The sequence below is a fragment of the Thermobia domestica genome, chromosome 9, assembly GCF_964235325.1.
Source record: "Thermobia domestica chromosome 9, izTheDome1.hap1.1, whole genome shotgun sequence".
Classification (NCBI taxonomy): Eukaryota; Metazoa; Arthropoda; class Insecta; order Zygentoma; family Lepismatidae; genus Thermobia; species Thermobia domestica.
In genome coordinates, this window is record NC_137462.1 from 284253503 (window position 1) to 284278180 (window position 24678).

General features: G+C 36.3%; 1 protein-coding gene across 9 annotated transcripts in view; it reads left to right on the forward strand.

Annotated features, from left to right (window-relative positions):
- The first annotated feature begins 5850 nt into the window (after positions 1–5850).
- Positions 5851–24678, forward strand: part of LOC145660738 (uncharacterized) — a 37001-nt gene continuing 18173 nt past the window's right edge. Inside the window, exons 1-5 of one of the 9 annotated variants that reach the window (XM_081726149.1) lie at positions 5851–6202; positions 11660–11780; positions 12861–12955; positions 15535–15721; positions 21010–21143. In XM_081726149.1, coding sequence (XP_081582275.1) covers positions 6194–6202; positions 11660–11780; positions 12861–12955; positions 15535–15721; positions 21010–21047 — 450 coding nt within the window. In that variant the 5' untranslated portion in view covers positions 5851–6193 and the 3' untranslated portion in view covers positions 21048–21143. Of the gene's footprint in view, positions 6203–8192; positions 8525–10775; positions 10970–11659; positions 11781–12860; positions 12956–13526; positions 13916–15534; positions 15911–21009; positions 21144–24678 lie in introns of those variants that run through there. The other 8 variants (XR_014126871.1, XR_014126872.1, XM_081726147.1 and 5 more) reach the window with 8 other exon arrangements.

The window sequence follows — 24678 nt, forward strand, 5'->3', positions numbered from 1 at the left end:
TATTATTATTATTATTATTATTATTATTATTATTATTATTATTATTATTATTATTATTATTATTATTATTATTATTATTATTATTATGTCAGGGTAATCAAGTGAATGTATAAGTGTCATTTCCCAATAATCAATCCTATAACGCGGGTATGTTGATAAGTGCATTTGGATTAGAACGTTTCATAGATATTGGTATATACAATTACACTTCCTTATTGCAAGATTACATTAAAAAATATACTGCCCTTCAATTCGGTACTTGTGGGCATTGTCAATGCATAATAATTAAATTTCACAGACGGTGAATCGACGCGTAATAGCTTGTCAGCCGTTGCCTACATTGACAAATGTTTTATTGACAAAATTCGAAAATTCATGGTGACCGATGAAAAACCAAAGATGAAAGTGTGAAACTCGACTACACAACCATTTCCGTACATATAAGAGTATTTGGATACACTGGCTGAAAGAAGCACGCTTCCTCGGCTCATTTCGTTGTTGTTTTCCGAGAACAGCCGATCCACTATGATCAGGAACACCAAAACGGTATAGCAAGTGTAGTTAAGTGTGAAAGTCCCCGCATATATATTCCTACGGTTTCATTTCTAGTTAATAAAGCATGCATGATGCACGAGAAAAATATTTCAAATCAATATTCAATATGCGAATTTTAATAAATGTTCCCCATAGTCACTTTTATAATGTTCATCGAAAGAAAAGTACTTACCTACGTTCCACGTATTATTTTAGTTTCTTTATTTGTAGAAAAATAAATACTGTCTTTTTAGTCATCAGTTTTTAAAATATGATTTCTGGAGAAACACACTTGTTTTATCCCTTTTTGGACTACCGGGACTTTTAAGTCCCATTTTCTTTGCTCATATATTATTTCTCCTGTGTGCGTTATAGTGTCGAAGCCTATTCGCCTGACGGGACTCTTAAGTCCCCTTTCCCGCCAGCATTGTTGAGCAACAATAGAAACAAAAATTACTTTTATATACTCTAATGTACCATCAATTTACTATAATTTACCATATCAAATTATAGTAAGGAAAATATAATTCAGTCGGAAAAGGGTTATGTTACTATTATCAAAACAGGAACGACAACATAAATCATTTATATTAATGAAAATAATATATTTACTGCCTTTTAATACTTGTTCTAGTTTCTATTGGATCTACTCTTATTTTTTCATTAGTTTTACGTACTGCGAAAAAACGTCTGTTCCACATATAGTATTGAAAATGAAAAATATCCGTATATTTACCCAATTTGGGTAAATACCCGTATATTTACCCAATTTGGGTAAATACCTGGGTATTTACCCAAGGTATAGGGCCTATACCCGAAAAATATTTACCGGTAAAAACCCCATCACTATCCTTGATAGAAAAGGAATGCAATTCTATCTTCAAATCCAATTCTAAGAATCAGTATCATACAGCGCCGTAACTTAGATTTTTTCTGGGGGGAGGGGCAATCATTAATACGCGTATTTGGGCCAACTAGAAAAATTGTTTTTCTAATTCTTGGGACCCCTCTTTCCATCTTTATCTTACACTTTATGGCCCCCCCGGAGCCTGAGGGTACTCCCGCACCGCAAGGTCTGCTGGGCCGTTAGTACGCCCCTGGCTCCATTCCATACATGACAATTTAATTAAGGGGACAATATTGACAAACCTCAAAGCTATACGAATAAATATTATTTCTAGGACACCCAATAGTAGACATTTTTTTTTTTTTTTTACTGAAATGAGCCCACGACTTATCTTTTGTGTGCTGTTTTATTTATGTAATGTAGTGAACTTGTTTGATGCTTCATTTATAATTTCATGTTCATATCGTATATCTAGTAAGAGAATTTTGTCTTAAAATGGACCCCCTTCAAACGGCGGGGAGCTTCTCTGGGAGGGCAGTTGCCCCTCCTGCCCCCCTTCACAAGTTACGGCCCTGGTATCGTATGTTTATTAAAAGTGTTAGGTTCGTTGATTTGTTATTAGAAAAACGAGCCAGTTTAAAACCAAAAATGGTTTTGGCGAATTCAGTTAGTGACAGAATTTAAAATGTTTTCCAAGATTGTGGTAAAAACAAATTAAACTGTAGAGTTGACTCGCGTGGCAGTTTATAAATTGTTCGAGTGTCCAGCGTAGCTAGTACGTTCAGCTAGCACAATAATATAAGTACTTGCAACCCTAACTGTAGCCGATGACAAAATAAAAAGCATGACGCAAGTAAGATTGTCAAATTTACTCTCACTTAAATATCAGAGTATCGAAAAACTTTTTAAAATGTAGAAACTTTTGCAGCAGATAAACAAAGAAAGTAAGACTGATTGTTAGAATAACAATAGAGGTATGCAAACTCATTCTTTATCAGTTAAACTTCGTACGATAGGGTAAGTTTGGCAACATGAGCTCAGTTGTTGCCACGTCGTTGGTCGTCGAAAGCGCTACGCATGACAGTTTTCATTCAGTTTGATCTGTGCTAGTTCAGTGTATTTTTGGTGCGGGTATCTTCTGTTTTGTTTTATTTTGTATATTTTACTTGTTATAGTTACTTCCTGTGTTATCTATTTTATAATTAGTGTTGTTATTAGTTAATTTTGTGTTTAACTTTTATAGTGTTGATTTTTGAGAGAATGACTGAAAATTCCTCATATTGTTATAAGAAACAAAGAAAGAAAGGGAAACCTCTTTCTACTGGTGAGAAAACAATGTTATTAAACGTGTATTCATATTTTCGAAACCAGGCAGTGAAGGGGGATATTGAAACTGTTTCAGAAGCAATGAGGAAGACCTCTGAAGCAACATTAGTGGGAATCACAACTATATCGAAAGTACGTCAGGAATTCCATCGCACTAAAGGAAAAGTTTCTACTCCACGCAAGAAAAGACCAAGCGACAATAAAAATACAAGGCTGGAGAAATATGACTCTTTTACCCAAGCAGCAATACGCCGCAAAATTCATAAAATGTATAGGGACAATGAGCTTCCTTCTTTGCGGAAAATTCATCGTATTATTGCAGACGACGACGACCTGCCTACTTTATCATTATCGACGTTGCATCACCTTCTACTTGACATGGGATTCAGCTTTATGTCTCGTAAGCGCCGATCTCTGTTGATTGAGAGAGAGGACATTATCGCATGGAGGCATCGATATTTGAAGAATATTAAGGAACGGAGGCAAGAAGGTAAGTGCATTGTTTATACTGATGAAACCTGGGTCAACGCTGGTCACACAAAGTCAAAGGCATGGCATGATACTACTATCAAAACAGCTAACCAAACTTGGAGAGAAGGTTTGTCCTCAGGCGTCAAAGCACCTTCTGGAAACGGGGGGAGGGTGAGGGTAATAGTTATTCATGCAATGACTGAGAGTGGGTTAATTCCTGAAACTGACTTCGTTTTTCGCGGCACAAAAACAGGTGATTATCACGGAGAATTATTCAGCAAAATATGAACAATATTTCCAAGAAAAACTTCCGAATGTACCACCAAATTCCGTGATTGTAATTGACAATGCTCCCACACACTCAGTAAAGGACGAAAAAAATCCCAACGAAATCATGTGGTAAAAAAGAAATTGTGGAGTGGTTAAAAACTAAAGGTGTTGAATGTGATTCAAACTGGAACAAATTCGAAGTAATAGAAATGTTAAATAAGGTTGCTTCTAATATAGAAGTCTCCTATAGAATAGACCGTATTGCAAAGGAAGCCGGACATGAAGTACTTCGTCTGCCCCCTTATCATTGTGAACTCTCTCCTATTGAACTTGTGTGGAGTAAAGTTAAGGGCCATGTTGCTTCAGAAAATAAAACATTTAAATTGTCTGACGTTCAGATTTTGCTCGAGAAATGGATAAAAAAAATAGTTCAGAAGACTAAAAACTATTTTGAACTATTTTGAAGCTTTGGCTTTTAATGTTATCCTAGTGTGTAGCAGTAGATTATTTCAGCTTATGGAAGGGGGGCGGGAGGCAAGACTATCCACCGACATAATTAAAATTTTTAATTAGTATTTTACTATAGTAGATTATTATTATTATTAATAATATATATATATATATGACGCCCTAGTATGTAGATATTTTGGATGTGCCCCACCACTTTAAAATTCCACGAGCCGCCACTGGATTATAGGAAGAGATCTTACTGACCTACTCGCCTCATACACTGTAATCGGCCTACTTACTTCCTTGTTGTTATTGATGACACGACTACGAAGATAAACATCGTATGCCAGTCTCTTGATGGGTCATTGTCTGCATGTCGGCAGACTCCAAGCAATCCTTCGGTGGTTTACTGGATGATATCCATTTGCTAGCGATAAGAAATCGTAAGCAACTAAAGAAAAACGCCAAGGAGCTCAGAGAGGCATTTGCTCTTCGTTTGCGCACTAAAACAATTTGTAGGCAGCCTTTTTCTTCCTCATCGTCATCCGACATGACAGTCCAAAATAATGGTGTAAATACTGGGAACGTGTTGAACCAGAATGTGGTTCCCCCAAATAATCAACAAACCCCTCCAAACCCACCTTCACCCCCATCGGTCGTACTCGTACATGTTCACAATGCAGCTTTTCGCTATCCGACTTTTGATGCGGATAAAGATGATATTCAGGAATTTTTTAAAGAAATGGACGATGTTATTTTACTCAATAACATTACCCCGAACCAGGCAAAACATGTAGTAGTATCATGTTTTACAGGTAAAGGTAGACGTCAACTTCGCGTTCTCCTTAAGCGCAATTACTTGGAAAACCCTACTTATACTGAATTCAAAGATGCTGTCATAGAAGCTTTCAAACGCGCTAAGGACAAACTTTCAATCTTTGAACAACTACATGATAGAGTACAAGGTGAAACAGAATCAGTCCGTAACTATGTTTACGAGAAAATGATTCTTTTGGATAAATGCGATAATTTATCTGATGAAGAACAATGTTCATTCATTGAAAACGGCCTTTTGCCTTACTATTTGGACAGGACTGGTTTTCATGCCTTTGACGACCCAGACAAGCTTTTGGTGGTTCTCACACAAATTGAACTAGACAAAAATCGTCTAGAACGCAGACAGGCCAAAACAGTAGAAGATAAAGCCAAAGCGGCAGTGCAAAAAGAACTTGCGTCCTTAAAAACAAACTCTTTTACGGAGTCTATTGAGACTTTTGTAGACACGAACCCCGCACCCACCAATATAACTAATCCTCCACTAAACAAGAACAATCGTAAAAATAAATTTAAATACAAAGGCAAGCTACCCATGTTATTCCATCTTCAAACGCTTCACAGCACGCACCACCCTCCAATCAGGGAAAAACGGAGGACCTAACGGCCAAAATTGATGAATTGCAAAAAGACTTAGAAGGCTTAACTCTGTCAGTAGCCTCAACCACAGCTTCCAATAAAACTACACCTTCTGTGAAAAATGCAGGACAGGAAGGTCAATTTAGAGGTAAACCTAGGAAATTTGGTAAAGGTAGAGGAGACAAAGAGTATCCTTCTTATCCCATCACCCCTTTCCTTCCAGGTTATTACCCTATCCGTAGATGCCTTATCTTCCGCAATCTATGGGTATGGGATCATCATCCCAACCTATGACGATGCAACCCACCACACAACCAAGTGGTAGTGGACAATTGAATCCCGATGCTCAGGGTTTCTACCCCCACCCACCTTTGACTTACTCGCCGGCTTTAAACTAACTACGGGTAAGACAGTTGAGGGCAGTCTTACCCCGAGCTCCCCTCCCCTTCCACCTTCGAACAACGGTCCACAGGTGTACAAGGTACACCACATGCCCCTCAAGGGAATCGAACCAATACCACTTGTTCTGAAAATAGAAATCCACGTGGTCGATTCGGACGCAAACCCTTTGCTCAAACCCTTCACATACCACTTATAGCAAATGATGAGGTTATGCCCACTACAATTTGGTAGAAATGACGTTCATAGTGTAATAAATAGCGCGTCATCTATCTCTATCATTGATAAACGTCTTGTCCTCAAGTCAGCCAAGCGTTATCAAATTCAAACCACTGTAGTAGGTATCTCTCCAGCCCCGGTACAGCTTAACGAAGTTGCTGTTTTACGCCTTAGAATTCATGGTTACACCTTCCACCATCGCTTTCATCTCGTCGACCGCTTAACTGTACGTCTGTTCCTTTGTGTTGATTTTTACGACCATATATGACACAGGTAAATATGGAATCGAACACCTTCACTGAAAAAACAGGTTGGGTTGCACGTACAATAAAAATATAGTTGAAAATTGGATTGTAATAAGAACAAGAATAAAGAATCATATTTTTTTGTTGTAACTATTAGCGTATACTGAATTTTGCATTGTAACCATAATCAGAACGAGATAGTTGTGAAAAACATAAAATATAGTTAATTATTTTATTAATAATTAACTATAAGTGAATTAATTAGTGAATTAATTAGGCGGTCGTCCGCCTAGGTTTTGGCTAGAAGCCTAACAATTAATTGCACTCGAGCAGACGGTCCTACCAAATTTTGACCTCTTTCTTACATTTTCATGTCAGATTAGAGCATTCTATTTACTTTAGCAGAGCATGCACTAAATGAGGAGCTCCATTACTATTTGCAGGTTCACTTCAGGAGTGCTCAGTATAAATACAGTGAGGAAGTATGGCATAAAAACTACAGTGCGTAAAACACAAAAGCATGAATTGTATCTAAGTGAGTCAGGGCAGGGGGGCCGAGAGGTAGCGAGGTGGTTCATCCGAGTAAGCAGGCGTGTCAGCGACATAAGCTGGGACAGTGGAAGAGTACACTTACACATACAATACTTTCACAATCACTCAAAATCCATTTCAATATGCTGTGTGCTGATAGTAATTACTTGTATTCAGATTCTCATTTCTTCACGAAAAATGTTTTGCATCGTACTTTTACTATACATTTTCTATTTGGTAGAACCGTCTGCTCGAAGGTGGGTTAGAGCCCCCGAAAACCCACTGGACGACCAACTTCGAAATAAATGCCAAGTGTAGTTGCCTGAGCCACGTTAGAGCATTTATTCCGAAATTGGTCGGCCGCCTAGTTATTGGCTAAAAGCGTAATTATAGATTATACCGCATTAAAGCGGGTTAGAGCCCCGCAGGGCTCGTTGTTTTCTGTCTTTATTATAGCTAAATGGGAAGGGGGACATGTGTTCTAGAACCTTGCTGCCATGTTCCTTATGTTACCGTTACATTGAAAAGTATAACTTCCTCCAAATTTCTTTACAGTTATTTGCTTACCGCATTTTCTACATTTTATTTTAGATTTATTAAGCCATGACTTTTACTTACTTTTGATAATTTTTTCTGATTATCGCCGGCCATGTTTTCAATACAAATGCTGATTACATTCGCATAATGCTACCATGAAGTAACCATGCGCCAAGTAGTTCTCTCTGCTTGTTAAATAGTTCCATGTTTATAACCGTTTATATAAGAAAATAAATACAACTCTCCCTCTCCTTATACATTATCAAGCACACAAATTAGCATATTATTGATTTCTTCCCGGTAAACTTTCAAAATTTTGCTAGGAACGGACGACCAACTTTGGAACTTAACATCTCATTAGTTAATTCTGAGGTTAAAAAAAAAAAAAGTATTCTTCCATACAAGGCATACCTACGAAAGTTCTTCCGTGGTATGCAAGTTTTCGCAGGGTCCTTGGCCCCCATCTCCATTGAGTTGTAATGAATATAGATAACAGCGTGCCGGCACGGTTCTAGAACGTTGATCCTTTTTCCTATTGACTTGTTATAAAGCTAGAAAACAACATGTCCTGAGAGGCTATTTAACCACCTTCATTCGCTGTCGCCTGCTCGGCAACACTGTAGAATTAAACATTGAGCTGTGGTACAAAAACGGACAAACTTAGCTACTAACTATATGTGGAGGCTTCCCGTTCTAGAACCTTCCCAGGGGCTTTTCTTTCCCCCATGTCGAAAATGATATAGATCTCTAGCTTCCGGATAACTTTCAGCGGTTAAACAGAGTGAAGTAATAGGGTTGTATTGCTATTTACTCAACGTGTTGGTAAGATTTAGAATGCGGTTGTTCACGTACCTCGCTGAATGCACTATTGTTTATGTTTTCGCGTTATTACGCCTCTTGATTTTTGTAACGTTTTTCTTTTGTTTTTTTTTTACTTCACGTTTGATGGCGTTTTTGTATTGTTTCAGATGTGTGTTGCTTGACATTAATGATAAAGGAACGTTTTTTTAAATGAATGTGTCGATTGTATTAAATATAAATTTTAACGTGGAAATTTATCAAATGAAATGAAATTTCTAGTGTAACAATTCACTTTTTGTTTTACCGAAGTTAAGAGAGATGGTAATGATGAGTAACGAATGAAATGTTGAAACGAAGGAAGTAGAATTGGAAGCGTGAGTCACTACGACCTCGTGGAATGTATTGGTTATAATATTAACAATATAATGTTTGAGTGTATTTCTCGAAGTTCATGAGTGGAAATGGAAGCAGGATGCATTATGTAATTGGCTTGACACAACTTTTTTAGCTCTTTATTTTTTGACTTGCAATTCGTTTTTGGTTTTATTATATGTGTCTATTTTGCTTTTAGGTTCATAAGTATTCCTGTAGAATCAGCATTAAATAATCATAATCGTACTAAATATTTTTTTTTTTTAATTTTCATTGATTTCAGGGGTTTGTCTTCTTCGAAACTTTATCCCAAAAACTATACAGTAATAAGTACCGAGGGAAGGAAGATTAAGTTAGTTTCTTTTAGCATTACTTGTTTTGAATAACAGGAACAAAGGGGCCGCGGTGGCTCAGTGGTAGAGCGTTCACCTCTGGTGCGTGGGGTCCTTATTTCAATCACAGCCCGTGTAAAGTGGGCCGTGTATAGGATAAACCCATATGTGTGGGTTTTCTCTAGGTTATCCCGTTTCCTCCCGCTTTCTTCATTCCACCATTTAATTCATCATAATCGCTACTTTCTTTAGCCTCGGTGCATAATCGTGGAACATTAACTAAATATTTCGTTTAAAAAAAAATTGTGGCAAACAATAACGTCGGTCTAGTATACCGTTAGAACAGCATTCAATATTGTGCTACTTGTTTAAAGGAAACATTAATTCTGATGCGTAGAACGTGTAATAAAGTTTGTTGATTTTCTTTGAGTTTTCTCCTACCTACTTCAAAAGCAGTAGCTCGAAATGTAGCTCACGCTAGTGAGCTAAAAGTGTAGAACAGGGATAGCATTACTGATATTAACGTAACTTCTTATACATTAATATATCGTTTTCGTTACAAAACAATACATTACAAAGCTTTTTTTTTTTTGTTAGGTAAGGACAAGCTAGCACTAGGTTGTCCAATATTTTCATGTGACGACACTGCTGCAAGAACCACTTCCGTCCAAGTGTGCACCAATCCAATTGTTATGCACATACATTCCTTCCCATACATTTCCTAAAACGCAATAGTGATACCTGTAATAATAAAATGTATATTTTGTATTTTAAAAAGGAGTGTTTTATGCGGTTGTTGGATTGGTTTGTTGCGGTTTAACGTCGCACGCTTATACCTTGGCGGCCACAGCAGACGTAGTCCTACTGATAATAGTAGAATGCAAACAACTTTTACCGTTCAACTGCATCCCATCGGGAATCGAATTCAGGATCACGTGCCCAAAAAGGAAACGTGCTAACTACTAGACCAAGCGACCAAGCCCTGCGGTTGTTAGAATGAAGTATATCAAAATAAGAAACGGCATAACCCGAGTTTCAGAAACATAATCCATTCATTTAATTGTTAAAGAAATTGTCGGTTTTACATAGTGGTCTCCATGGACACTGGATGAAGTGAATCACATGCGAATGTTGGCAAGGAATAAATACCATACTTTAGCACTAGACTGGGTTCTGCCTGTTAAGATGAACGATTGTATTATTTAATACTGTTCACAAAGAACGAGAATGGGAGAAAATTTGTCACTTTCTGTAACGAATATCTGTTAGATTAGCCGATATACAGGATGCTCTATTTGTCTTCTTACGCCCTTGCAACTTTGAAATTAATAGACAGAAACAGCTGATTTTGCACTCTTGAAATATCGGCAGAGGGGTATTCTTTGACATATATCTAATACCACCAGTGTAGCAGTCATTATTAACATTTAAATGGTTTTTACAAACGGCATTATGATCTTTATATCTTTTGGAAAAAAATCTACTTAATTAGATGTGATACCTACCTCAACACTTTTTCGAAATAAAGCCCTTTGAAAAAAATCCAAATTTTGAATTCATTGTAACTTTGTTTGTGTTTATTAGAAATACGTTATATCCTGACCGGAGTATTCTACACTAAGGCACTTTCTATGTGCATTGCCCTATCCGCCTGACTTGCGTTGTTGCTGTTGTAGAGACCTCCAAAATTGGTTCGTATTTGGATTTTGTGAAAGTGTAGCATCCTTAGTTTGAAATTTGTAACAACCTGACGTTGTGTTACTTGAAAAATCTTAAGATTATGTGGGGTTGGCAACACTGTTATTCTGGTGGTACTAGCTAGTATGCCAAACGATATTCCCCTGCCAATGTTTGAATGGTGAAAAAGTTCAGCGGTTTTTGTCTATTAGTTTAAAAGTTACAAGGGCCTAAGAAGAGAAATGGAGCACTCTGAATATCACAATATAAGTGAAGTTCAATACAGATTTTTTAATGGATGGTATTTTAGTTCGCTTATGTGAACAATGTTCCCTTTTCCTTTCTTATCAGAGGAAGAAATAGATGATGAATCATTTGCATATTTAACTGACGACATTGTCAAGGAGATTATACCAAAAATTGGCCCTAGAGTGAATTTTTTTAAAAAATACCAAGAATATAAGGAACAGCAGGACAGAGAGTTCTCTCCAACGTTCTCATCACCTACATCGTCTGTAGCAAGTTGTAACATTAATTCACCTGAGGTAAGATACAGTTTTTTAGGATCTCCAGTCCCTTCTCACTTTGCTTTTTGAGTGATAGCGTCCGCAATTGTGATCGAAATCATGCTCTGTTTACTTCTAAATGTATTTTAATCGTAAGAACTAAAAAAAAAAAAAAAAAAACTTGTAAGTGAACGGTTTTAAAAAAAACTTTAGCAAAATATACTTTATCTAAGCTATAAAGCCATTATTTTTCCCGTTCATTCATGCAATGTCATACAACGGTAGGTGGTCCAATAGTTCCTTAAATACATGGAATTTCACATCGAAGGTTACATAATTGTATAAAATTATATAACAAATTACCAACAAAGTATAAGGACATTAACGAAAAACGGATATTCAGAAACACTCTGTTAGAATTATTGTTAGAAAAAAGCTATTACTCTGTTGAAACTTATCTTACTGATAATATATAGAGAATGTAAACCATATCTGACAACTGTAATGCTTAATTGAGGATTGTCCTCATTTGTAAGCTATGAACAGGCAAATAAATATGAATATGAATATGAATATGAATATGAATATGATGGCATACGCCACCAATATCTTCTTTACTTTTGTGTGTAATAGTTTTTTTTTTTTTTAATAGAGAGATTAATAACACATATTGAACGCTTACAATATGACTGTAAACTTCTCTCACGATCTTATACTTTTTACTTTTAGGTTGTAATGAGTGAAATTATAATCTTTGAGCCGGATACTTTAATAGACAACTTAACAGCCAGTAGTAGTAGCAGCTTAACCAGTAAAAACACTAACATTTCTAACGTTGTGGCAGAATCATGTAAGAATTATTTTCTACTTTTTTCAGCATTATTGTAGAAGTGAAGTTTTTTTTTAATGTTGAATATGATTTCATTAGGATGTAAAATGAAATGAAACGAAATATTTAGTTTAATGACCCACACATGCCGGTTAGGCTGAAGGAGACGATGATGATGAGAAATGAATGAAATGGTGGAATGAAAATGGAGGAAACTGGAGAACTCCGATAAAACTCACGAGCACGGTGTTTGTCCACCACGAAGTCCATACAGCGCAAGCTGGGACCGAACCAGGGGACCCCAAGCATCGGAGGTGAACACTCTACCACTGAGCCACCGCGCCCCCACGTTAGGATGTAATAAGTTGGTTACTTGAGTACTCAAACTGAACGTTTATCTTCCGATGTAGTTTGTAAGGCGTTCAAAAGAATTAAACAAATAGCTTATGTTCACGCCTCCAAAGTTTGAATATTTGTAAGTCCGTTAAAAAGTACAAGTTGGTAACATAGCTTTCAGAGGAAAAAGTAACCAAACATTCTAAACACTGCTCACACTTCGATGTTTGAAATATTCAATCCCTATTTGGTACTCAATGTTACATTATTTTCAGATCGAAAATGGTGCTTGAACAAAACAGAAAACTTGTGGTTGTGCTTTTAAGATAGAGTTGTAGTTTATAAACAGTTTCTCTTCGAACATGAAAATTTGAAAATAATAATGGATAATAGAGGCTTCTGCGAAGTTTAATATTTAGTGAAACTAATTTCTTCAGTTGTCTTCCCTTTTATTATTTTTTAATGATTTTGAACTTGATTCGAATCCCAGATCTCCGACTGGGTGATTTTCTTTTCTATTTCAAACGGGTTTTTACAATTCTACTATAGTGTGATCAAAAATTTGTAACCTAGAAGAAAATATTTCGTTTCGAAACACACAACGACCTTTTTCTTGAGTAGGGCCAACTCTAAGGTTATGAGTGTTTGTCTTCTTATATGTCTATATTATTCAAGTCTCAGCTGCTAAAATGTTAATTATTAAAGTATATTACATAAGTGAAATAAGTATTGTATGCATATACTTTCACTAGGAACTACTTGCAGGTGATTATGATGATGTAGTAGTACAAGGGATATCACAAGAAACATGTGATGAAGTACGCAGTAAGGAAGTGAAAACGAACTTCGTAGAGGACTTCGTAAGTATGATTTTTCGAATGTATTACTTTATTTGAAAATACGGTTAACGAAAAATGTATGATACGTTTTGTCACTTCTGTGTGCCTACTTCTCGCACATGTACAAGATGTGCTTTAATTTTTCTAAATTCCGATCGCAGTCTTCGAAACGTTTTTAGATGTGTAGGTTGTAAAGTTTGATATATTATTGCTATAAATGATTACTTTTCACTTGTGTTTTATTTTTCTGCATCTTTAGGATTAGCATAATATTTTCAGATTGACAGACTGTCATAGAGCATGCTCCTGTTTCAGAGAAACATCATACTTGATATGTTCGACTTCAAAACATTCGGAGAACTAACATGTGTGTCCGACACATTATTGTTTTTGTTCGATTTCGTGTACATATGCCATAACATGAGCACTTTGAGTGTTTTAATGTTTCTTATATAAGATAGATGTAATTTTTGGGGGGATTTCACTCTGCCCATCTCTTTATCCTACAGGGAATTGTACAATGTTATATGCGAACTGTATTCCTTAGCAGGTGTAATGCTGTTTTGGTAAACACTACATTTATTTCTTACAGAACTTGTCCTGCATATTGAACTCTTACCTAGAAGGAAGAGAAGTATTGAATATATACAAGACAAAAGGATGTTTAAATCAAAGAACACGACAGTTACTCACTGATGTTATAATTCGCCACGTTGGTCCGAATACAAGGAATATTCATTTCTCTTGCCTCTTTCGGTATATATATATATATAACTTCCAGTTGTGTACCTCTGACAATTTTCAGGTCCTGAGCTCCTTCGTGGCTAAACGGTTAGCTTACGCGCCTTTGGCGTGGCACACCCGGGTTCGATTTCCGGCTGGAACTCGTGTGGTTCGGATTCTACGTTAATCAGTAGGTCCCGTCTCATATACCCTCGTTGCTGAAAGAGACGTTAAACTCAAAATCAACTCAACTGAATTTTCAGGTCCTGTACTGTGAAAGCACTCTCTTGAATAAAAAACTCTTAATGAAATATGTTTCAATTATTTACCTTTGTAATTAATCAACTGAAGTTCTTTTCATTTACAGGGATACAATTTACTGGTGGAACACACGTAAACGTTCATAAACTTGTGTACATAAAAGTAGTTGTTTAGAGGTTCATTTGTTAGAATTACTGTTGCTGTACTCACACTGTACTTACGATTATCCATCCTGTGTTTGTAGAGAAAGCACTTGAACTCCAAGATGATATGTAAGTTATAGGTTTTAGGCTACTTCTTTCCCCGGGACTAATTTGATTCTTTTAAAGGAGTGACAGTAAGGCGTATTCCGTATCAAATAAACACAATATAAAGATTTTTTTTCTTATTACGACAAGTACATATTTGTTCCGGGAAGAGTTCTGCTTATTATAAATTTTAAATTTTACTGTTGATATTGTATTCGGTATCATTATTGTCCCTTATCAAATAGCACACCATAAAACACAAGTAAAAGTTTACACTGTGCAGCCACTGTGTGATGATAATGTTATTTCGTTATAATTGTTATAAAAGGTCTCTCATTTAATCGAATATTTGGTTACTGCTCTTGTATTTTTCAATTCTTCTTTCTTTGGGGCATGAAGTGTAATAAGTGAAGCTATTGTTGACCTTTTTCCAACAGAAAATAAGGTTTGTAAAAAAAAAAAAGTAATCATACGTGCAAGGCATAAGTCAGTTGTTTGTACTGTTACAAATGCGTATTTTCAATAAGTAAGCATTATCCTTCCTCTCTCTCTCCGCCAATTCTTCTGTATATATTGCAGCATTGAAAACTGCCTGATCTCAGTGATGAAACAATTCTTCTTACAATATAGTACAAATCGATAAACAAATTCACGCTTTCTACTGTAATTTCTCATATTACAATAGTGGTACAGTAATACTGAAAGATTAAATGTGAAAGAGGCATATATTCATCAAGCAGGGCAATGCCAGGCATTAACTTTTATGTTTGTGTATTCCTTGACGGGCTCCGCGCAGTATAAGAATTAATGATGTAACCTTCGTTGCAGGCGGTACTGGCTTTCATTTTCAGTGGGAATGTTTAATGCGTTATGCTTTTAAATAGTTTTTTTGGGGGGAGGGGGGATTTTCCTTAGTCATAGAAGGCAAGTAAGATATTTTTATCGAAACATATATGGCCATGATGTGACTTCTTTCCGCAGTCATTTGTCTCAGGTGTGACGAACTCAGGAAATAGCTCACAGAAAATGCCAGAAAAGTAAGAGAAAAGGGTGTGTCAAATTTGTTTCATTTCACATGTCCTTCCTTCACTTTTCTTTCTTTATTTGCTTGTGTTTTTAACTGAATTCTTTTTCTTTAGAGTATCAGCTGTTCGAATTTCAGATAAAACTAATTTCTTTTATTTCGTTAAATGATGGTAGGAATAGTTATCATATATTTAATAATAATATGTATATGTGGTTTCTGTCATCACAGAAAGATGTATTTCTGCATGTTTCTGGTAAATGCTTATATGTTAACTACATGTATCATTCAGTATTAAAATAAATGACTGAAATGAAGTTCCTATTTTCATTTGTGTTTTACAGCATACATATTACATTCCCTACTCTTTGGCCCAAGTGAGGAAAATTTTAGCAAAGGGGAAACTATGGGATAAATATAACAACAGGAAAAGATCACTCCGTGAAAGCGGTATTCTGAGTCGAAAAAGGCGAAGCAGTCAAGGAAATTGTAGCAATCAATTAAGTTCAGACGATATTCCAATAGTTCAAGGTAAGTTAGTATTCACTTTAAATGTTTCTATTATTCTCACTGTTTCTCAGGATTTTAATTGTTGCTTGTCGAATACATTTCTTGTTTATATCATATATAAAGGAGCATTTTTTAAATTGTAATTTTTATATAACTTTATTTTAGCCGTCCCGGATGTTGCACTTAACCGACTTTAATTCTTTTTATCGAAGAGTACTTTTTTGTTGATATAATTTTACATATTACGCATCTAATAATCATGTTTTGCTAGAAACCAATATAATGCATTGACTCAGGGACGTATCCAGCGTGAGGTAATGCAAGCTGTGCCTTTCTAAACCTCAAACACGTGTTAATAAAACTATTTTTTTTTCCTTTTGAGGTTCTTTTATATCAGATTACTTTGAGTCAGTGTCCAAACTGTGGGCAATGCGTTGTTGTTATAATTCTAACAAGTAACACTTTCCAAGTGTAACACTCTGATTTTGATCAAATTTGCCAGGTAGATACTACACATAAAATAAACAAATATTTTTTATTTTTTTTGCGAAAAAACGGCTTTAGGGGGCAAAAGCCCCATCCAAAATTTTGAAAGTTGACGCCCGAAAGGCAAAAACAAATGAACTAAAGTCAATGAAATTGTACACAGATATTGCAGACGTAAAATTAGGGAATACCTGTTTTGTATTTTGTTGGAAAGAAACGGTTAGTTAGGGCGCAGACCCTCCAAACCTTAGATCATGAAATATCAAAACTGCTAGTAACAATATGTCAGATGTGTGTAAAGGACATGAAGAACTGCAACGACACTTTGTGTATGAACAATACGCAAAAAATGAACGAATGCGGATTTTTATTTTCTGCAGAAAAACGGTTCTAGGGGGGAAAAGTCCCAACAGAATATTTTGAAAGTTGACACCTGAAAGGCAAGAAAAAGGGAACCGAAGTGAATGAAATTGTGCATAGATATTGTAGACGAAAAATGAGGGAATTCGGGCTTCGTATTTTCCTGGAAAAAACGGTTAGGTGGGGTACGGACTCCTCCAAACCTTTGATCATGAAATATCAAAAGTGCTAATAACAGTAAGTCAGAAATGCCTAAATTTACATGAAGAATTGGAACAAAACTTTGTGTTAGGACAATAAGCAAAAAATAAACAAATACGGCTTTTTTATTTCCTTCGAAAAAACGGTTTTAGGGAGCAAAAGGTCCCACCCAAAATTTTGAAATTTGACGCCCGAAAGGCAAGAAGAAATGGATCGAAGTGAATGAAATTGTTCTCAAATGTTGTAGAGGTAAGATGAGGGAATACGTGTTTCGTATTTTTCTGAAAAGAAAGAAAACTGTTGAGTGGACCAAGGCGTTGAGTGTCGGAAGGAGTGGACCGAAGCGAATGAAATTGTCTGTAGATATTGGATATGAAAATTAAGCCTCTCGTGTTTCGCAAGTGTCTCCATCAGATTTCTTCAAATTTGGCAGTTCAACAACAAGCACAAACAGTATAGCGTATTTTATAGTATTTCACGAAGCAACTTTAACCCTTACAATGTTTTCCCGCATAAACAAAAACACGTGCCGATTAATTTCCTGTTTGCTGTTGATGTGCCAAAATTGATAGGGACATCTTAAAAACACGAAAGTCCTTATTTTACATACAGTCTATACGATATCTACACACGATTTTATTTGCTTCGGTCCACTCCTTCCTGCACTTTTACGGTAATATTTACTTTTTTTCGGAGGGGTTCTAGGCCCCAACACTGATTTTCAGTACAAATTAAAACTCATTTCATTTATTGTTTTGCAAATTGTACCTATACGAAGTTTCGTTGCAATTCTCCGTACTCTTTAGGAACTTCTGACGTAAGGTCCGTGCCCCACTCAACGGCTTTTCTTTTTTCAGGAAAATACGAAACCCGTATTCCCTCATTTTATGTCTACAATACAGGGTTTGTCCGGGAAGTAATAGGACTGATTTTATTCCGCCATGACTGTACTTCGGAGCGTGCGCGCACCGACTGGATCCTGTAGAGGGCGTTCCTAGCTAACGAACGAGCGGCTGGTCATTTGTCTCCGAGCACACGGAGAGTCAGGACAGGCTTTTTCGCGCGATGTGTTTCTGTGAGTGGTGCAAGCCGAAAATGCAGCGTTCGTTAGAGCAGAGGTAAGCGATTAAATTCTGTATTAAACTCGGTAAATCTGCGACAGAGACGTTTGATATGATCAAGCAGGCTTACCCAGATGATGCTTTAGCAAGAAGTGGTGTGTTTCGGTGGCACAAGGCCTTTTCGGAGGGCCGGGAAGATGTCACCGATGAAGACCGTGCTGGAAGACCTTCGACTTCGACGAACACCGACGATGTGACTCGTGTGCGCGAAGTTTTGAACTCAGACCGTCGACTAAGTATTCGTTTAATTGCCCAGATGTTAAATTTACCAAAAACTGTGGTTCATGACATTGTGACGGAGCATTTGAACATGCGCAAGGTGTGCGCGAAGATTGTCCCAAAAGTGCTCACTGACGACCAGAAATTGTGGCGAGTGGAATTATGCCAAGAAAATTTGAACATGTGTGAAAGTGACCCCCAATTTTTGAATAACGTAATCACAGGTGACGAATCATGGATCTTTCAGTATGATCCCGAGACAAAGAGGCAATCTTCCGAGTGGCACACGTCGGCATCTCCTCGCCCAAAAAACGGAATACTGAGCAAATCCAAAGTGAAAACGATGCTCATTGTCTTTTTTGACATCAAAGGCATCGTCCACCATGAATTTGTTCCTCCTGGACAAACTGTCAACACCAAGTTTTACGTGGAAGTGCTCAAGAGACTCAAACGAAGGGTCAATCGGGTCCGACTAGACATCGGAGCCGACTGGAAGCTGCACTACGACAACGCCCCGGCTCACACCGCCTTTCTTGTGAACAGCTACCTGACCAAGGCCGGCATCCCAACGCTTCCGCAGCCGCCCTACAGCCCAGATGTGGCCCCCCGGACTTCTTTTTGTTTCCTCGCCTGAAACGCCCGATGAAAGGCAAGCATTTTGAGACGACAGAGGGGATCCAAGCAGCTTACACCGCGGCTCTCAAGGCTATTCCGGAGAATGACTTCCGTGACGCCTTCAATGCTTGGAAATCGCGCTGGCAGCGCTGCATCGACGAAGAAGGAGCCTATTTTGAAAGTTTTTAAAGAATTGTAACGATTGGCTCAATATTTTTTTTTAAAAAAAATCGACTCAGTCCTATTACTTTCCGGACAAACCCTGTATCTGTGCACAATTGCATTCATTTCAGTTCACTTCCTCTTGCCTTTCAGGCGTCAACTTTTAAAATTTTGACTAGGGGTTTTTGCCTCCTAGAACCGTTTTTCTGCAGAAAATAAAAAACCGCATTCGTTCATTTTTTGCGTATTGTTCTAACACAAAGTGTCGTTGCAATTCTTCATGTCCTTTACACACATCTGACATATTGTTACTAGTACTTTTGATGTTTCATGATCAAAGGTTTGGAGGGGTCTGTGTCCCACTTAACCGTTTTTCCAGGAAAATACAAATCACGTATTCCTTCATTTTACGTCTGCCATATCTGTGCACAATTTCGTTCACTTTGGTCCACTTGTTTTTGTCTTTCGGGCGTAAACTTTCAAAATTTTGGGTGGGGCTTTTGCCCCCTAAAACCATTTTTCCACAGAAAATAAAAACAATTGTTAGTTTATTTTATGTGTAGTGTCTACCTGTCAAATTTTATCAAAATCGGAGTGTTACACTTGGGAAATGTTACTTGTAAGAATATACCGTAATGCCATTGATACCAGGTGGAATTAAAGAACACTTTTAAATGGGATTACAATTTCGTTTCCGTTTTGTTTATAACATTACTGTATTAGAACGATACACTCATTGCCATTTGCTATTTTTGTTATGTGATATACGTAGCAGACAGTTTTCCTTACATGTCTCTAGAAAATCGTTTTTGATTTCGTTTGTGTTACAATGCAGTTTGATCTGTTCATAAATGAAAAGTAAGAAACGTTTAAGAGAAATACAGAACTGTTGCATTATTATTATTATTATTATTATTATTATTATTATTATTATTATTATTATTATTATTATTATTGATATTTTTGAAACATTAGAATTACGTGCTTACAAGGATTCGTGTGGGCCCCCTCCGAAAAAAAAAAGTTGGATACGTGCCTGCACTGAATGATAGACGTAGGAGTCATGGTATAGACGGGCGTGCTAGATTTTGTCAGTAACCATCATTGGCCGATTTCATGTTGATTGCAAACCCCCACCCCTTTGAATGCGCTTATGGGCCGATATATTTAAATTACGTGTCGCTCTTTTTCTATGTCCTCTATGTCTGTGCAATCTTATCACAATTGGCGTGTTACACCGTGGTGCCCTGCCTGGAGAGTAAAGTTATCCCGGAGAAAACATTTTCACAAGTAAAAACAATATAAATTCCGTAATGAGTGTAATAATACTCGTAGCACGCACAAACTTAAAATAACAATAGGTGCTCACCCAGAAATTTTGGTTGGAAGGTGTCCAACGTACGGCGGAAGGAGGGGGGGTCAAATACAACATCTATGTAATATTAAACCGTTGATATGATGCACCCTAAAAGACAATAAATAATGTAAATGCTGCCACTGTATTCTACTGTTGTATTATTTTCTGTGTGTTTCGGATTCCACGTTAATCAGTAGGTCCAAGTTTCATATAGCCTCGCTGCTGAACGGGACGTTAAACTGAAACTCAACTCAACTCTATATTGTTTTATAAGAAAAGAATGAAAAGAGATAAAGTAAAATTATATATATGTTCATATGATCAAGACAGTAATTCGTGTGAGGTTGTGGAAAAATCTGCTAATACTCATCCCCTTTAGCCTTGAAGAATCCTGGGCATCAGGTAATTATGGTCAAGGGCGCGGATCTTGGGGAGGCCCTTCCATGGCTGGCATTGGGGCCAGCTTTCATGAAAAAATTTTGTGGCCCCAATGCTCATGTTGGCCACAAAATTTTTTTATGAAAATATATTTTTATTCTTATATGTATTTTTTATGAATAGCTTCCCCCCAAAGTTACAGAGTAACCGGCTCCCTTGATTATGGTGAGCGGAAATACGAATCTTGCGCCTACATAATTTAAATCCACAATATCAATTGTATTTGTATTATTATCATGCCTACTTTTGAGAACTGGCGTCTAATTTGAGCACGGTTCTTGTTCATGATGCTCTTTCAGCTACCTAACCATCTGTACTAGTAGTAAGCCTCTATTTTCATTTTTTTTTAGGAATGCATTTTCTATGTGGAAATGTAGTAAAACAGTAAAGACGCTATTTAATAGATTTCCAATGGGATAAGACCCTATGACACCCCGGAGGAGTGGGAAAGGTGACATAAAAATGATGTTACACTCTCGTAGCAAGCATGAGGGCAGATTTGTTGTTACGAATTTGTTAAGCAGCGCCGTGCTGTGTAAATAAGCAGAACAATATTGAGGAGAGATTTGTTTCGAGTGAATAAGCACAACAATGCCTTGTGATTGAGGAAAATTAAGTATCACTAAAATAACAAATAAAATGAAATAAGAATAATTGTAATACATTCTAGATATTATTATTATTATTATTATTATTATTATTATTATTATTATTATTATTATTATTATTATTATTATTATTATTAACTTGTTTCGTTCTTTGTTACGGGACGTGTCATTCATGCTAATGTTTCGTGAAAGCAGAGAAGTGAACTTGTTTTTCCGATTGCCTTTGTAAATAGCTGTTGTAAAGAATTCTCCCTATTATTCCCCTACCGTCTCTTTCTTATGACAAACAACCGCACAAAAGTAATATTGTTCTTTCCACTGTATACTGCCTACTATAAAAAAAGGGAAAGAATGAAAAAGTATTCGGTTGTAGAAGGTCTAAACCTCTGTAGAGCCCTTGGACCCGTTTGGTGGTAACTTTCAATTTGCAGCACTGAACAATAAACTACACGTGTCGAATTTCTGTTGAATGTGTAAAAACGTTAGCCTACAAAGTAGATTAAAGATTATTTCCGGCCGTAAAATATATATTCAGGACCGGAAAATTAGCGACCAACTCGGTAACATCTTTCCCGACTCAGCAAGGACAGCACTTAATTTCAGAAAAATATGTTATTTAAAACTGGGAAGAAAGCGATACTTCATTGTCGTCCCATTTCTAGTATTATAAATTATGATATTTGAAATTATCAGAAGAAGGTAGACCACATTCGAACATTTTTTTTTTAAAAAATGGAAATTTATCATGGAATTTGTATTTAAATTTTTTGAGAAAGGCGATGGGACAGGTTAAGTAAGTTATAGACTAATAGGCCTATGTGATTGATCTTAACTGCAAGAATTAGGATTACATGAAAAAACTTGATAAACACACATATTATACCCTACGAATATGTCGTTGAGGTTGCAGAGTCCACCAATATTTCAGCGTCATTTTCATGTATGTATTTATACGAAACTACTTTACTGGCTTTATAAAAAAACGATACTAAGATGCGTTTCAATTTAGGGAAAGTATCTTCTTTTCTTAATTAAATAGTAAAGGACGTTGTTTCTCTATTTTATTCCATTTATTTATTTTTGTTTTTATTTTTTTGGAAAGATTTTCTTCTATTTTTCTTGTTCTTAGTTTAATTTGATTACTGATGACTATTGAGAAATGTCCACATGCTAATAAGAAAATTATAAGTACTCCATTGGTTATCGTTCAGAAAGATTATGTTCAATATTTATTATCGTCCTGGCGTTCTAGTACTCAGTAGTCTTAACAAAAGAATGACATTCAGAGGCATTGATTTCGGGGTTGCTACGGTGCATCTCCTTCCCGTAAAATTTTTGGGAGGTTATTCAACACTCACACAAAAAAGAGAGAAGAATAACAAGAAAATAGGATAGGATAGAAAAAGTAATAGAAGAGAAAGAAATAATGAAAGAATGATCACTACGAGTTATTTTTTTATGTATTCCATTGACATATGCTTCCATGAAATACTTCCAATATGAAGGAATTTATCGGGATCATTCCTACATCAACTACTTGTATCGCCAGGATAGTCTCACTCTCTCTCTCTCTTACTATTGCTGCTAGTAGATAGTGAGAGTGGCGAAGCGAGAGGGGCAAGGGGGCAAGCGCCCTCTAGTGGCTACTCTTGCCCTAATGATTGCCAACCAGACTTCCCTCCATTGACTCTACAATCTTAAAACATTCTACATATTGTATTGTATACGTAAGTATATTAAGCAATATTAATGTCTAATTGTAAAATCCATGCATTTAGTACGTATTGAAGCTATATTATTTGAGCGTATGGGTATGCACGTATATTTCTGTTTTCTATTGTAGCGCTTCTTCCGGTAAATTTTAGTTATCATTCTTTATTCTTATTATTATCTTTATCATTATTATAACAATTTTTAATTTCCAACAGTGAGAATAGGCAACATTGTAGATCCAATTCAACTGAAAATATAAATTTCATTGTGTCTAGCAAACAACAATAATAGAGTTGCTCGACTTGGAAATGCTGAGGTGGCACCTAACTTACAGGTCCCAGGTCGCTCCCTTCCTTTCACAATCCTTTCTCCCTTCCTTTTTCCCGGAGTATACTCGCCAAGGGACGTCATCCCTCAAAACATGACGGGCTAAATGGTCTTAGATGCCGAGAGCCAAAAAATCTAAATCCTAATTCTGATCCTTGTTTTCTTCACATTGGATCAATTTTGATTACAGCAAAAAAAGATAAAACCATTAATTATATTATATGCATTGAATAACTCTTGTGTATTAATTTATCTTTGAAGTTTTAATTTACACATTTCGTTTAAATGTTCTATTTTTTTTATGAAACATTATTCTCTGCATTCAATATTCATAGGCTTAAAAAAGGTTAATTTTTAGAGAAGATTTTTCCTATTCCTTATTGCAAATGATAATAATAATAAATATATGGAATTAAACTTATTACCTCTCAATAACGCGTACAGTGTTGAATTCAGACATTTTCACCCGGGGGGAAATGTGAACTCGAGGGGAGGGTTGTTTTTCTGTATTTTTACAAGAAAGCAGAATATTTAACAATTCCATTCACATGTACATAGCTAATATTGAGACTAATTGCTGATAAATATTCAATGTGAGATTATATTAAAAAAAAAAACAATCGCTTAATTTTATCTAAAACATTGAATAAAGACTGGAAAAAATATTTTAGACTAAATTTTGACTGCTATTTACAGTAGCTATTTTAGTTATTTTTTCTTATATTCAGTAGTTACTGTTTGTTACTGATGTAGAAGTTTTTAAAAAGATTTAAATGAACTCAAATATTTTTTGTCCTAAAACAAACATACATAGGAATATTTTAACAAAAAGTAATCATTTTTTCTCACACTTCTGATTCTAAATCAAGTAGGCTATATTAGCTTTGGTTTCTTCACTGCATACACATCAATATTTTAGTTTACGAAATCTTCAGTACGATTAGTGCCGTGTCGTGGAAAATCAGCGCTTGGGGTGAGAGTATACGACGGCACCCCCGAACATATGAGTGAGGTCCACAGACCAGCTGCGAAAGGTGAGAAAATTTAAAAAATAAACCCTGCTTTTCCTTGATTTTGAGCATTTTTTATTACTTTTTTCCTTTCATTTTATATATGTGTACATGCCCACATGTGCACATGTGTTTCATTCCTCTCGTTTTTCTTTCCTTCTTTTCTTTTCTTTTTCCCTCCCAATCATGTGCCCCTTACTTCGGTGTCCGGGCCGTCGCCCCGCTTGCCCCTCCTTCGTCACCTTCATTAGCAATCATTCACTTATATACTACTATTATATTGATAAATTCTTTATAAATCTCTAACCCAGGAGGGATAACTGTTCCTCCCTGATCCCTCTAAATGACGCCCTCTGAATCT